General features: G+C 35.3%; 1 protein-coding gene across 3 annotated transcripts in view; it reads left to right on the top strand.

Annotated features, from left to right (window-relative positions):
• The window catches only part of UBE3A (ubiquitin protein ligase E3A), a 92,089-nt gene that overhangs the window by 53,721 nt on the left and 22,915 nt on the right, over positions 1–15,453 (top strand). For 2 of the 3 annotated variants that reach the window (XM_065872921.1, XM_065872922.1), the window contains 2 exons: positions 5,113–5,417; positions 11,385–12,631. In XM_065872921.1, coding sequence (XP_065728993.1) covers positions 5,113–5,417; positions 11,385–12,631 — 1,552 coding nt within the window. Of the gene's footprint in view, positions 1–5,112; positions 5,418–11,384; positions 12,632–15,453 lie in introns of those variants that run through there. The other variant, XM_065872923.1, reaches the window with a different exon arrangement.

Raw genomic sequence — 15,453 nt, 5'->3', positions numbered from 1 at the left:
GTTAAGTACCGGACTGTTCCAAAAACAGAGTCGGCAAATGTGGTGTTAGTACCATTGATGATGTTGACATTGGTTTTCCTTTTCCTCCCCTGATGGCTGAAACCATTTCCTCTGCCATTTGATCTTCTGTCTAAAAAGTTACAATACGGCAACAGTATTTTCCCCTAGTGTTTTACTTTGAAAACTTCCAAACATGCAGGTAAATTGAAAGAATTGCACAGTTGATGCCATATGCCTGTCATCTACATTCTACCTTTAATATTTACAGTGCTTTATCATATGTCCACCCTTCTATTTATCAATCCATCTCCCCCCCCATACATTTCAAAGTTAATTGCTGACATCAGTACACTTCCCCCTAAGGTGAAACCATTTTTAAAAGATTTCCGCCAAGTTTTCTAGAGTAACTCTGGCTCTCTATATTATTCCACAGAACATTTATTTGTAGGACTGTCTCACTGATTCAGTCATAGAAGTAAAAGAAGTCAGTGGAAAGTATTACCTGTTTTCAATGTGTAAGTAATCTCAAGAGCGTTGAGTGCTATCACTAAATGTCACTTGATAAGAAAAAATCCCTTTATAAAAAATCAGTATATTATAAAGTATAATACTTGGTTTGTTTTTTACATAGAAGAAAAGGCAGTGAGATGTGAGGAAATTATAGAAAGTTAGCCATAGCCCCTCTTGGGGTAGTTTTGAATGACAGATAAGGTGTCACTAAAGGGGACCCCATTGGGAAAAGATGTCTCTTCATTTCTTTCCTTTTTTCTGTTTCACTTTCTTCTTCTTTTTCTCTCCTCATCTCTTCTTTATCTTTCTTTTTCCCTCTCTCCTTTGTTTTTTGAAGTCATACTTGAGGGAGTTATACATTTTACTGCATAAAATGATTTGCTGAGGGAAAAGAAAGAGTAGGAGGCCATGTGATTGGATGGAAGTGTCACTGGAGGGCAGAAAGCCCAGTCTCTAAATTAAGAGTTGGGAATTTTTTTCTGTAAAGGCCAGGTGGTATTTATTTTAGGCTCTGCAGGCTGTACAGTCTCTGTTAAAACTACTCAACTCTGCTGTTGTAATGTGGAAACAGCAGTAGACAATATGTAAATGAATGCGCTTGGCTGTGTTCTAGTAAGACTTTGTGGATGCTAAAATTTGAATTTCGTGTAATTTTTACATGTCACAAAATGTTATTCTTTTACTGACTTTTTCAACCATTTAAAATTTAAAAACCAAACAAGCTATAAAAAAATAGGTGGCATGCTAGATTTGGTCCATAAGCTATGATTTGGCAACTTGATGTATAGGGATTAACCTTGTACAGGTTATTTACCAAAATGTCATTATTAGTGTACATATTCCCAATGTAGAGCTTTTTTATGTGCTCTAAATTAGATGGGGATACAGAATTATATACAGGTAATTCAAGGTGTCACTGAAGTGAGGAAAGAAGAAAAATACTTGGTGTGGTTGATTCCACTAATAACATGGAGGTTCTGTCTTGGCCTCCTTTCAGTCCTGTTTCATCAGTCTAGCTGCCGTTTCTAAGTCTTGGGGCAGCAAAGCAGATCAAATAGAGGGGCCTACTTTTATATTAAATCTACCCTTAGTGGTATTAAAAGCCCAAGTTTTGAGTCAAACCTGGGTTCAGATCTCTTACTAGATATGTAACTTGTTAGGTAACAGCTCTGAGCATCAGCAGAATGCAGGTTAATATAGCTAATCATAGACTTGTGAGAATGCTAATAAAAATTGTAACAATAATGGTGGCTAACTATGTGCCATAAGTTAATGGTGCTTACTATGTGCCATGCAGTGTTCTAAGCACTTTTTATATATTAACTCATTTAATTCTCTCACAGCCATAATAATTCTTCTGTATGCCATCATTTTTAAGATGAGGAAACTGAGACACAGGAAGTTAAGTAAACTCATTCAAGGTGACATAGTTATTAAGTGGCAGAGCCAGCATGTGAACTTGGGCAATCTGGCCTCAGAGTGTGAACTTTTAACTTCTAGGGTTTATTGTCGTCTAAAGCAAGAACATCTGTAAGCCTAGCACGTAGGTCTTCAACAAATTACAAATATATTAAATTTACAGAATATAGTGCTACCTGTTCTTCAAGAAACTGTGTTCTTGTGTGATACCAGATGTGCATAAATTTGAGATTCAAATTATGATTTTTCAGAAGGCATTTTACTTTTTTCAATTACACATTATTTATGGGATTTTTTTTCCATAAAAGTTTTTAGTACTACTATTGTTAAGAATTATTTTGAAATGTATCACCTGTAAGACAATATAGTAGAAACGACTTACACTCTGAAGCCGGAAGACCTCTGGACTCCTCCTCTCATCCTAGTTCTGCACTTTCCTTTGTGCGACCTTGGATACGTGATTTGACTCTTTCAGTTCTGTCTCCTTTTTTGGCTGTGGCCTGAAGATCATCCTCAAAGTCATGGGATTCAGATGAGATAATCTATGTGAAAGTCCCTTGCAGTGTGTCTAGTATGTTACCAGGCATTCAACAAATTATAGTTCCTTGCTCACCTCCCTATTAACAGATTTAGAACTGAAAGGAGTCTTAAAGATGGGAAACTGAGGCCCAGAGTTGTTCAGATAGTATAGCTACTTTGATTCTTAAAGCCGGTTTTCTGATTTCTCATTCTTGTTCTGTTTTTAATGTTCACACTTGTTTATGTATTACATTCAGAAGCATGTGTATGACCGGTATTTTTTGGTTTGTTTGTTTTTTTAGGACAATAAGAAAAATAGCTAAACTGTTTTGGTATTTTGATTTTTTTTTTTTTTTTTTTTTTTTTTGCGGTATGCGGGCCCCTCACTGTTGTGGCTGTCCCGTGGCAGAGCACAGGCTCTGGATGCGCAGGCTCAGCGGGCATGGCTCACGGGCCTAGCCGCTCCGCGGCATGTGGGATCTTCCCGGACTGGGGCACGAACCCATGTCCCCTGCATCGGCAGGTGGACTCTCAACCACTGCGCCACCAGGGAAGCCCTGTATTTTGATTTTTGAAACTAATCTTTAAAAACTCATACGGACAATTTAGTAAACCTTGAGGCCATTCGAATCATGTGTATGAAGTTTTGAAACCACTAACATTTTCCCTTTTCATATTCATTAATTTTAATATACAAGTAGCATGTTATAGAAAAAATAAATTGCAAGCAAAATGATAGAATAATTTAAAAAACTGATTCAATCACATTATTCAGGGAAATGACTGTTAACACTTTGAAATAAAAATGGCTTCATATGACACTACTTTGTAACAGACTTTTACAATTAAAAGATCAATTAGTGATCTATGCCAAATTCAGATCTTGATAATTTTTGTTTATTCCATTGTGTGAATGGTTATCAGTTCATTTTAGTAATCTGTTTTTGGGCATGACAGTTTTTTTTCCAGGTTTTGTGGAAACAAAATTGTCTGATTATTTTCACCCAAAATGGGATGTTTGATTCATATGGTTCATCCTCTGATTCATTTTTAAGACTTTTGATAAATGTTCATAATTTTCTTCCAGAAAGGAAATACATACTTATTTACATTCTCACTAGGGAAGGCTATAGCGTTTTGGAAGAAGAATAGCAGTGTATGGTATAAACCTTATAAATTCTATACTTCTCTTTCTTTACATGTTGTCACTTTAGTATTTTGCACAGTGATATATCTGAAATAATATGTTTTAATTTTCAGGAGTGGAATTGTTTATAGCTACATATAATAAAATATCTAAGTGCGTTTTGTGGGTTTTTCTTTTTTCTCTGTTCGCATGCATTGAGTGGTAAATTTGCATGGAACATATGAAAAACAGCACCAGAATGAATTGAATGTGTTTGAGTTATTACTGTTTGTCAGTTACCTTGATAGTTTAGAGACAAAGTCCTACTTTTGAGACAAAATTGGACTTACTAGTGTGTCTCTTATTTGTCTTCTTGTTAGTTGTTCAGTTTCTCATGATTAACAAGATGTATCTCATGATTAACAAGATGTATCTCACGATTAACAAGATGTAAATTCTAATACCATTTGCCATTTAGTCCTACATGTTTGTGAGATCATTGTTGGAACATTTTGAGAATTAAATTAGATAAATTATTTTTTAAATAGTTTTGATTATTTGTAATTTTTATTCCTGCGTGTCTATTTGGAAACAAAAGGAATAGCTGTGAATTATGTTTTTTTGGATCCAGTCGACTACTCAAGTTATGGTGATCTCATACCATCAATAGTAGAAGTATAGATCTTAAGAGTTGGAATAAGCCATAGAGATAGAAATTAGTCCAGCTTCTTGCTTGATGAAATAACCCCTTCTTCAATAGCCTTGCTAGGTCTGCTAGAACAGCCATAATGGAACATTAATTCGCATACTTTATGTTCACAGAGTAAGAGTAACATAAGATTTTGCTCTAAAAGGAATTTAAAATATTCCATGTTCCTATGACATGGTATTAATGAGGAAGTTTACTGATACCTTTTGGGTTCAAAATTGTATGTTTTGAGCCACTTTCTTGTAATATAACACAAGGTTTGGATATTTTATTTATAAATTTCTTTTTAAACCTTCCGTATAGTAGATAATGGGGGGGGGTCCTTCTTTGTTCCACATAGAAGTTCTATGTTAACTATAAGTCAAGTATTTACAGGCTGCTGAAACAAAATGGTGATTATATAAAGGAAAGCTGGATTGATACTTTAAATAGACTCTCATTTTCTTAATGTTAATTTTTAAAGTGATAGACTACTAAAACTCTTAGTCATAAAACTTGTGATTTTCAGCTGTGGTGCTAAACAATTGAAGCACATCAAACAAGCGCCCCTCCACTGCGCCCCAAACCAAAGGAAAGCATATTCTATTAAAACAATGATTTTTGACAAGCATTGATATTCTTTATCATATGTCTTAGGAAATAAGTATCAAATATTTCACCAGTTAAAAGTTTTGTGTAAATAGTGTATCTCCATTTTCTATACCTCATCTTAATACGCTTGTTTATTACTTCAGTGCTTGACTAACTTCTACCTTGTTGATGATCTGTTGAGCTTTGTACCTGAGAGCTCTACTAATCACTGTGCTTATTGTTTGAATGTTTGGTACAGGAAGCGAGCAGCTGCAAAACATCTAATAGAACGCTACTACCACCAGTTAACTGAGGGCTGTGGAAATGAGGCCTGCACGAATGAGTTTTGTGCTTCCTGTCCAACTTTTCGTCGTATGGATAACAATGCAGCAGCTATTAAAGCCCTTGAGCTTTATAAGATTAATGCAAAACTCTGTGATCCTCATCCCTCCAAGAAAGGAGCAAGCTCAGCTTACCTTGAAAACTCTAAAGGTGCCCCTAACAACTGCTCTGACATGAAAATGAACAAGAAGGATGGACAAGGAGCAAGAGATGATTTTAAAGGTAAGACGTTCTATTTTTAATTGAGAATTTTGGACTGAAAACCACATTGGAGATTTTCAAAATGTGTGAGGTGTTGCTGTTTGCTTTTTTTGTCTCATTTTTGACCTTAGGACATGATAGTACGGTGGAATCGATTTTTTATTGTGATAGAGGACAGAACTAATAGTTGAGTTAATGATTTCACTCTGTTTTACTGTTCTGATGATCTTTAATTAGAAGAAGATTATATTCACCAAAGTTCCTTTGCTAATGGATTGATTAGAAATTTTAAATATTTTCCACTAGGAAAAATGTATTAAGTAGTAGTTTAATAACCTAAACTAGGCCACAAGGTCATTTAGATGTTGGAATAGCTGGACTAAATATCAGGCATGCGTTTTGGAACCCGAGCACTGTACAGTGAAAGTAGCAGACTGATCAGTGGTCTTTTTCTGTTTCTGAAGGCAAGGCAAAATGTTAATAGTTACCTGAGAAATAATCAATTTTTCTTTCTAATTTCCTGTATCCTGCTCACCTTCTCCCAGGCATTTGGCACGCTCATACTGCCAAGAATCATTACGTAACAATGGTAGTCTTACCCAAGCCTTATTTTTCTTTCTAAATGATCCTGTATTTCAATACTTTTAAAACTTTTTCTCCTTTTAATAAACTTTAAGCTTTCTTTCTCCCAGTGAAGGCAAATCGGTATTAGAAACAATCAGATTTTTGAATGACTGACAGTCCTACCAGAGGTAATTGTATTTTAAAAGAGGAAGCTTTTTGTTTAGGATATATAGAAGTTAGATACTACCTCTAAAGTTTTCAGTAACGTCATTTGAATCAAGTTTAAATTAATTAGTGAAATGGAATTGTGTTAATAGCTTCTACTCTGTTTTCATAATAAAGCTGTTTTCATAACTTTATTACAGCTTTACTGCATGAATATTTCTATTCCATGAATTAGCTCACACACCAGATAAATAAGTGAACGTTGTCAATATGTTAATGTGGAAGTTGCATTATACACATTTCCCCAGCAAGTGTGCCCCATAAGAACAACCGTTACTGTGAATGTAGGATGTGCTGCCACAGTTGAAGGCAGCAAGCCATATGGGGGTTATAGTGCAGGATGGATGTACCCATCTTCTTTTTGGCTATGTGGTTCATTTTAGAGGTACTTATTGGGTGATTATCCTCAGTCTTTGTGTACTGTTTAAGCTCAAGTTTATATAATTTAGCAGTTCATTGTACTTTCTTCCAATATACTACACTCTTTCCCCCCGCCCCCTTTTTCCTGCAACATCTGTATTTACTATAGTATATTTTTACTAGGAATTATAAATATATTAACTGCACTAGTACTTTTATTTTGAGTGTTAATTATATATGTTAGCTCCAGTTACAAAGTTTCAGGTGTTGAATAGTCTGCCCCAAACTCTCTTTTTGCATAAGAATTTAAGTTTAAAATTTTATAGATTGAGTATTTTTCAAATATACATATATCATAAAATATACAGGTATGTCATACAAAAATGTCTCATTTATTGTTTTCTCAGTAGAATACCTCCTTTTATTGATACCCAAACGTTAATGAATGTTTATATTTCAAAATGCAGTGTTTTTTAACTAATTTACATTTATGTCTGAAAAACTCAGTTTAACATTTTAAACAAAACACCATGGGAATAAAGTATTGGTATATTTTATGTAGAATTAGTAGAATGTCAGAATCACTTGAAGATGTTCTGAAGAGCATGTCATGCCAACAGAGGGTGCGTGGGTCTAGAACGCTGCTTATCCGTAAGATAAGCCATATTTACTACATGCAAGGCAACTCTTTGTTAACAACTTTATTATTTGATGATTAGGAAACAGAGTGTCCTATGTCCTAACTGGATAGTTATTTATAATAGATAGTTACTATGTTTTGGTTACATTTTAAGAAATTAGGTGTTTTTTGTTTTTGTTTTTTGGACCTGGTCTCATAAGAACATATTATAATTTTTTCCAATTAAAATAGTGTGAAATAAGCTCCCAGTTAGCAGTTTCACACACTTCAGGAAGAGGTTACTGAAGTTTAGCAGAAGATGCCTAAATATCCTGAATAGAACAAACCTTAAGGATTCGTTCTTAAAGAGTTATGGCCCATAAAAGAAGGTGTTGACAGTCTGGTAGCAAGGACCAAAGATTAGATTCATGGTGTGATAAAATTTGGTATTTTTGTGGTTCAGTTTTTGGAAGCTGCTCATTCACTGACCATTTGCATTTTGTATTATCTTTTACTATGAAGCAAGTATAAAAGCAGAAGTAGGAATCATATTAAGAAATTTTATATGTGTTCATTACAAGTATAAGGGTCCATTTGACACAATGAAGATAGGATTATCTACATGACTCTAAAATTATCCTCTGCTTAAGTATTTGATGACAAGGCTGTCACTCTTTTGATGAAAGGGATTAAGACTTTTGTCAGTAATATTGTTTTACCAGTACATCTTCTTAGAGTTAACAGACAAAATATATCATTTGTTCTCTTTCCTGTAAAATAACATATCTGAATAGTTAATTCAAAATGACAAAACCTCTTTATTTGGGGTGCTACATTTTTATTTCTTCCACAGTTCGATAATTTTTACTGGCCTGTATGAAAAGTGGTCTCAAAATATTAGTAAACACTATTTTTTTTTTAATTTGAAGTACAGTTTTATAATTTGTAGAGACCTTTATAGTCTTTGCTTGGGTAATTTGAAAATTATATTAGCTTATTTTGTACATCTGCTAATAAGAATAAATGATTTTTTTTTCTACTCAAAGTATGAGTTAGTCATATTTGTCTCATTTATCAGGAAAACAAATCCTGAGAAGTCCACCAGTAGGCTTCCACTTAGGTCACTGGCAGACCTGTGTCACATACCGCCCCCAATGCAAGTGAGGATTGGAATACTAGTGTTTAGTTTTCAGTTTCTATCACAATGGCATGTTGGGGTAAAGGTGGTGAATAGATTTGGAGTTAGCCAGCCTAAAGTGTCTGCCCAGATATATTAGAGAGCTGGAGGTTAAGAGAGCAGTTTCAGAGGATCACATTTCAGATACAGAACAATGATAGCACTTGCTTTGGAGTTAGAAGTAATTGCAATAGAAAATTTAAGTTGATATAGCCATGTAAACTAAACTGCTATTAATCAGGACACAAAAGTCTTGGGGTATTACCCAGCGTTACCCAGCTTTCTGTTAGTTGAGAATGAGATCTTGTGGTCGGTCATTAGAGGTTTCATATCCTTTTGGTAATCGGTTAGTCTTACCTGTCAAACATTTGAGTACTTTGAGTAATGCCAGACATGTTTTATAGTCATTAGGGATCACACACAAGGCGCACACGCACACATGTTCACGCGCGTGCGCACTCCCAGCCACCCCCCTTTCAGGGTTTTTGAATTGTCTCTGCCCAGAGCATTCATTGTTTTCTTTGCTATTAGAATTGATTTATAAAGTGAAATTTGGTTATCTTCTGTTTAAAGGCTGTTTTCACTTCTTTTATTAATGTAGTTATTTGACTACAGGGTTGAAATATTTTTACTTCTGTATTTTCATTTAAAATACAATTGTTTATGCTTCTGTTTATTGCATGCAATAAATTGTTGACTATTGAAAACATTTTATTTTATATCTAGTAATCTAATATTCATGCAAGTCATAACAAAAAATAGTGTCATCGGGTTATATTTCTCAGCTTTGGTAGGTGAAATTTTGTAATTATATAGGCTTTTCTGAGAAAATAAGTGAGAGAATGTAGGGTGGGTTTGGTTTTTTTGATAACATCATGAAGGTGAGTACATTATAGCTAAGCTAATTTTCATTTTAAAATTGTTAGTTTTTTTCTTCTTTTTTCTTTTTTTTTTTTTAATTGAAACTCATGGTAAGTGCCAGGGAGTTTTATGATATAAGTTGTTGAACCAACCCATTGCCTATTGTATGATATTCCCAACCATTGGGATTTACTACTCTTTCGAGTTTGAATGTTTTACATTGTTTTTCACTCCAGTCATTGTACTCAGTAACAACTTTGAAAAAAGTCAAACATTATGAACGCTCATATTAAACTGCACAAAATAAATCAACATTTGAGTAAGATGAGAACTTGCAGTTTTAGGAAACAGCATGTTAAAATTCATTTTTGTGTGTGTGCTTGTATTTTCTCGAGTAAGAAAAGTGTAAGAGAGGGAACACATGGAGTTTTTCTTTCTTTTTCTAATGTATTTCATGCAGTGGCACTCACCTTAAGCACCCATGCATTCTGTAACCTCCAAACTTACTCTGTTCCTCTCAAGGGAGTATATGTATAGATTTAAATTTTGTTGTTAAAGAGAATGGGAGCTGTAGGTTTATCTGGTTTTGTCTGAAAGCGAATAATAGCAAATGTAAAAAGTCTAATGGCAAAAGCTGACAGTGGAGGCCTAAGCCACTATATTTAAAGACAGATATGAGAAGGAAGTAAAATGAATTCCAGCAAACTGCAACAAACTCTTTCACCCCTGCAACTGTCCATGGCTCCAGAGATTTTTATCTCAAAAAGTCCTTGAAGTATTTTCTTCTTTGTTTCTTCTGTGATTTCATTAGAATTTTAATTTGTTAACATTACGGTAACTCTGAAAATGTGTAGTAAGTTGATATTCAGTCTGGCCTTTCAGGGCCTGCTGTCATTTTTGCCTTTTATGATGTTATTTCTTTATGGGGAAGAATGGATATAATAGAAAATTATAATAAAACTCCCATGGATTTGAATACTACAAGCTGTAAAAACAGTGGTAATATATCAGTTTAGGGGGGAGATGGTCATTACTTGTACTTTAAAGACTCTGAAAGCAAGATGAGGAAAATGAAAGGCTTCTCTACTTGTAAGGATCAGCTAGAATACAATATTAAGTAGACCCCAGAAAGAATACTAGCTTATTACAAACAGTGGAAATTTGTTTCTAGCTCATCTAACAGCCATAATATTTTAGATTGGCAGAGAGTTCTGGTTCATGCAGTCATTCAGAGTTGCAGCTGTAATGGCACTATCTTTAACACACGATTTTCAGAACCATCCTGGAAGCATCATCCCATTAGCCAGAAGGAGAAAAGCATTAGCGTGAAAGTAGCACTTATCTCAAAAAGCTGGGAAAGCTGGAGAATGTGTCCAACTCTGTGCCCAGGAACGAGAGGAAACAGATTTTGGTGACTACATAGTAGTCTGTTTCGCTTGTCTGCTCATAAGTTGCCTTCTTCCCACCCTATTGTTTTCACTGCATTGTAACTATTTCCTTTCACTGTGTAAGATTTATTCCAACCTGGCTGCAGATGGCAGTGTCTGTCAACTTCAGAGCTTATGGGAAATGATATATTAATCCTTCTCAGTCACCCACAGAATGGCCACCCTGAAAAAAAACTAAGACTCAGAAAGGAAGACTCAGAAAGGAACTAGTCTGGTTTTAGGACAAGGGCTGTTTCCAAAAGAGAACTCTGAAGAAATCTTTATTAAAACCTTGCCTTCCTAGTCTTTTGAAACAGAGTAGTGAAATAAGGAAGAAACCTCTCAGAAAAATAGTGGTGTTTCTGCTCTAAAGTAAAGCTAAGTTGTAAGAGGTATATTGTGATGAGTCGGCACATGATATCTTGGTTCATATTTACAGTTAAAACTGCACGTTAATGTATACCATCACTGTGAAAATGAGCTTGAGCTCATTAAAAGCTATATATAAGAATACATATAGAATATAAAAGAATGAGTAAAGTTGTTAGTATTAGTAGTACATTGAAAAAAATAGGTAAGCATATTTTGTTGGTTGAACCTAAGTATTAAGATACTTTTTAAAAGAGTTGTAAATCATAAATGGTATTTATTGCAAAATGTTTGGCAATTTTATTTTTCACTAGAACTTATTAAAAGAAAGCAAACATACATATATATTATGAAAATAAATGTTCTCTTTTTTCCTAATTTTCTAGATGTGACTTACCTAACAGAAGAGACGGTATATGAAATTCTAGAATTATGTAGAGAGAGGGAGGATTATTCCCCTTTAATTCGTGTTATTGGAAGAGTTTTTTCTAGTGCTGAGGCATTGGTACAAAGCTTTCGGAAAGTCAAACAACACACCAAGGAAGAACTGAAATCTCTTCAAGGAAAGGATGAAGACAAAGATGAAGATGAAAAGGAAAAAGCTGCATGTTCTGCTGCAGCTATGGAAGAAGATTCAGAAGCATCTTCCTCAAGGATAAGTGATGGCTCACAAGGAGATAACAACTTACAAAAATTAGGTCCTGACGATGTGTCTGTGGATATTGAGGCCATTAGAAGGGTCTACACCAGATTGCTCTCTAATGAAAAAATAGAAACTGCCTTTCTCAATGCACTTGTGTATTTGTCACCTAATGTGGAATGTGACTTGACATATCACAATGTATACTCCCGAGATCCTAATTATCTGAATTTATTCATTATTGTCATGGAGAATAGAAATCTCCACAGTCCTGAATATCTGGAAATGGCTTTGCCACTGTTTTGCAAAGCAATGAGTAAGCTACCCCTTGCAGCCCAAGGAAAACTGGTCAGACTGTGGTCTAAATACAGCGCAGACCAGATTCGGAGAATGATGGAAACGTTTCAACAGCTTATTACATACAAAGTCATAAGCACTGACTTTAACAATCGAAATCTAGTGAACGATGATGATGCTATTGTTGCTGCTTCCAAGTGCTTGAAAATGGTTTACTATGCAAATGTAGTGGGAGGGGAAGTGGACACAAATCATAATGAAGAAGATGATGAAGAGCCCATTCCTGAGTCCAGTGAATTGACACTTCAGGAGCTATTGGGAGAAGAAAGAAGGAACAAGAAAGGTCCTCGAGTGGACCCACTAGAAACTGAACTTGCTGTTAAAACTCTGGATTGTCGAAAACCACTTATCCCTTTTGAAGAGTTTATTAATGAACCACTGAATGATGTTCTAGAAATGGATAAAGATTATACTTTTTTCAAAGTAGAAACAGAGAACAAATTCTCTTTTATGACATGTCCCTTTATATTGAATGCTGTCACAAAGAATTTGGGATTGTATTATGACAATAGAATTCGCATGTACAGTGAACGAAGAATCACTGTTCTCTACAGCTTAGTTCAAGGACAGCAGTTGAATCCATATTTGAGACTCAAAGTCAGACGTGACCATATCATAGATGATGCCCTCGTCCGGGTAAGTTGGGCTACTGTTTAAAAATTAGTACTAGATTGAATACCTAATGATGGGGAGACTGTGATACAGTTCAGTGAATTTATTTTATAAGTGACTCTTTGGGGGGAAAATGTATGTATATGATTATATAGTATAGGAACACATGGACTTTTTTATTGTAAATGTAAGTACTATATTTTTGTTGCTCCTGTCCAAGTTCATAAATGTTCCACAAAATATTGGTTGTCTTGTGTCATGATCACTCTCTTTGAAAAAGAATAAATTTTCTAAATCTTGACAACTAACCCCCAAAGTTTTGTCATTCAGAAGAGAAGTGGATGTTGCAGAGCACAGAAACTAGGGGGTTGTGGAGATACCCAATAATAAGTATGAATGTAAGTCTTAATAGGGAGAAATGGTAGAATAAAACCACACCATGAAATAATAAGTGGTGTCTAAAAATGCCATCATGTGAGGTTGAGTATTGCATTATTGTGAGGTTAATGAAGTGACCTGGGCAGGTGGTGCATGCTGCTGGTAGGAGTTCCTGCGGGGTCACTCAGAAGGTCCCTGTTTGGCACTGCCTGACTGTAGTAGTTTCTTCCTACTTAAATATACATATGGACTACACCAGGCCTTGGAGTTGGTTGGAACTTCTGGGAAAACAGCAGCTATTCCAGGAATTTTGTAATTAGTGGTGTCTGTATTATCAACCCAATCCAGGGAGATTGAACTGGGAGAATACTGAGAACACAGGTACCCACCTTCTAGTTCCCTGTTTCTCCAGATGGGTTGCTTTTTGTTCACTCCTTCCCTCCACAGAAAATAAGAATTTTAGTGCCCCCATTTAAGAATGTAAGCCTTTTTAGAAGACAGAAACCAATTGCCAATCACATTGTACCAACATTTACATTTGTTATAGGGTTCTTTATCACAAGATTTTATTGTATTTATAATATTAGATGTACCTGGCATTGCTAGTTCTTTTTCATCAACTTCAAGTAAAATTTAATGGCAACTAAAATTAAGATATAGTCAGTCTTCTATACTAATAAAGGAAAAGAACCCATGACACAGATAACTAGAAAGTAATGAAATTTATTTCAAAATATATTTTAGTTTTAGAATGGATTTATCTAAATCTGAGAATTTATAAAACTAAACCAGTGGAAAAAGTTGTTTGACATCTTAGAAATTTAAAAGTTGCAGAAGTTCTGTGCTTCTTTTCTTTGTTACCTTTTTTTTTTCTTTAATACCAAATAGGTCTCTAATGTTGAAAAAGGATTCTTCATTATTTAAGCAACTCAGGCAGTTTTTCACCAGAGACAGAAAGGGGCAGTAGTTGCTTAGAGTAATTATCATTGCTTGCTTGCTTTCTGGTGCCCTTTTAATTTTACTTTAGTAGTTTTGAGTTACATGAATAACTACTGACTTAATATACTTAATAACTGATCATCACATAGCCAGCAACTTATTTTCCATAGTTTAGCAGAATGATAGGGTATTGTATAAGGGTGTGATGATATTTTATGGAAAGCACGTTGAGGTGTATCTATGAATTTCCATTGTTAGAGCAGAACTACAAATCCCCAAACTACACGTTTTATCTTTGTCTTCTTGGGTTTAGGATCTTTTCATCTGTTTCCAAAAGCTGTACTTGGCCTTTAAAAGCAATGAAATTACTCTCTGTGACATTCAATCCAGAATTTAAAAAAAATGTCTACCTTTCTTAGCTGCCTTCTCAGAAATCTACTGAGCCTTACTGTCTTCCCCCACACCATCCCATTTCCCCCCCCCCCCAGTAAAGCAAGACTAAGAACTTATGAAACTTTAGGTACTTATTGTATGCTTACTTTATTCTATTTTAAAAATTATCCTCTAGAATTTTGAGGAAACAACCATTTTAGTTTATAAGGATGTCCTTTGAGCAAGTGTTAGGGTAAAGTTAACTGTGAGCTTTTAAATTATGCTAACAAATTGTTTTTTTAGTGAGTTCAGCTTAATTATGTCAAAGCTAAATATTATCAATTTACCTATTATAAACTAGGATTCACTAGATAATATCTGTACTTGAATATTACCACTTCAGAAACCCTTTGTGTGAGGCCCTTTGCTAAGCAATAGAGATGTAAAGATGAATCATGACCACTGAGGAGCTTCTTAGGGGTACACATTAAGCAGATTTTACTGCTAACTTTCTTCCTCCCATCTCGTCCCTCCCTTCCTCCCTCCCCACTCCCTCCCTCCTCCCTCCCTCCCCCCTCCCTCCCCACTCCCTCCCTCCCTCCTTCCCCTTTCCTTCTTTAATAACACAGTGTGAAAAGGTTAAAAAATAAAAAGCATCAAAATAGGTCTTGGAAGTCAAATTGATAATCTGCCAATTTTTTGGGAAACATTCATAGCAGGTGATGATCATGATAAAGTTATAGTGTTTTAGTAACAAAAAGTAGTTTAAGGTGATCCTCTCAGGTACACTCTGCGAGGTACTGATGGATTTTCAACATATTATTCCCCAGTAAGATCTACTTTGCCTTTTTTTTTTTTTTGCTGTACGCGGACCTCTCACTGTTGTGGTCTCTCCCGTTGCGGAGCACAGGCTCTGGACGCACAGGCTCAGCGGCCATGGCTCACGGGCCCAGCCACTCCGCGGCATGTGGGATCTTCCCGGACTGGGGCACGAACCCATGTCCCCTGCATCGGCAGGCGGACTCTCAACCACTGTGCTACCAGGGAAGCCCTACTTTGCCTTTTTTAAGCCTCATCTTTTTATATAACAATTTGACAAACAAAATAAACCTATTGACCACTTTCTTATGACCTGCTAATTTTGAACTACAGAGTAG

This window comes from Phocoena phocoena, chromosome 2, assembly GCF_963924675.1.
Source record: "Phocoena phocoena chromosome 2, mPhoPho1.1, whole genome shotgun sequence".
NCBI classification, from domain to species: domain Eukaryota; kingdom Metazoa; phylum Chordata; class Mammalia; order Artiodactyla; family Phocoenidae; genus Phocoena; species Phocoena phocoena.
The sequence above is the reverse complement of the archived record's forward strand: the minus strand, read 5'-3'. Positions and strand labels throughout refer to the sequence as shown.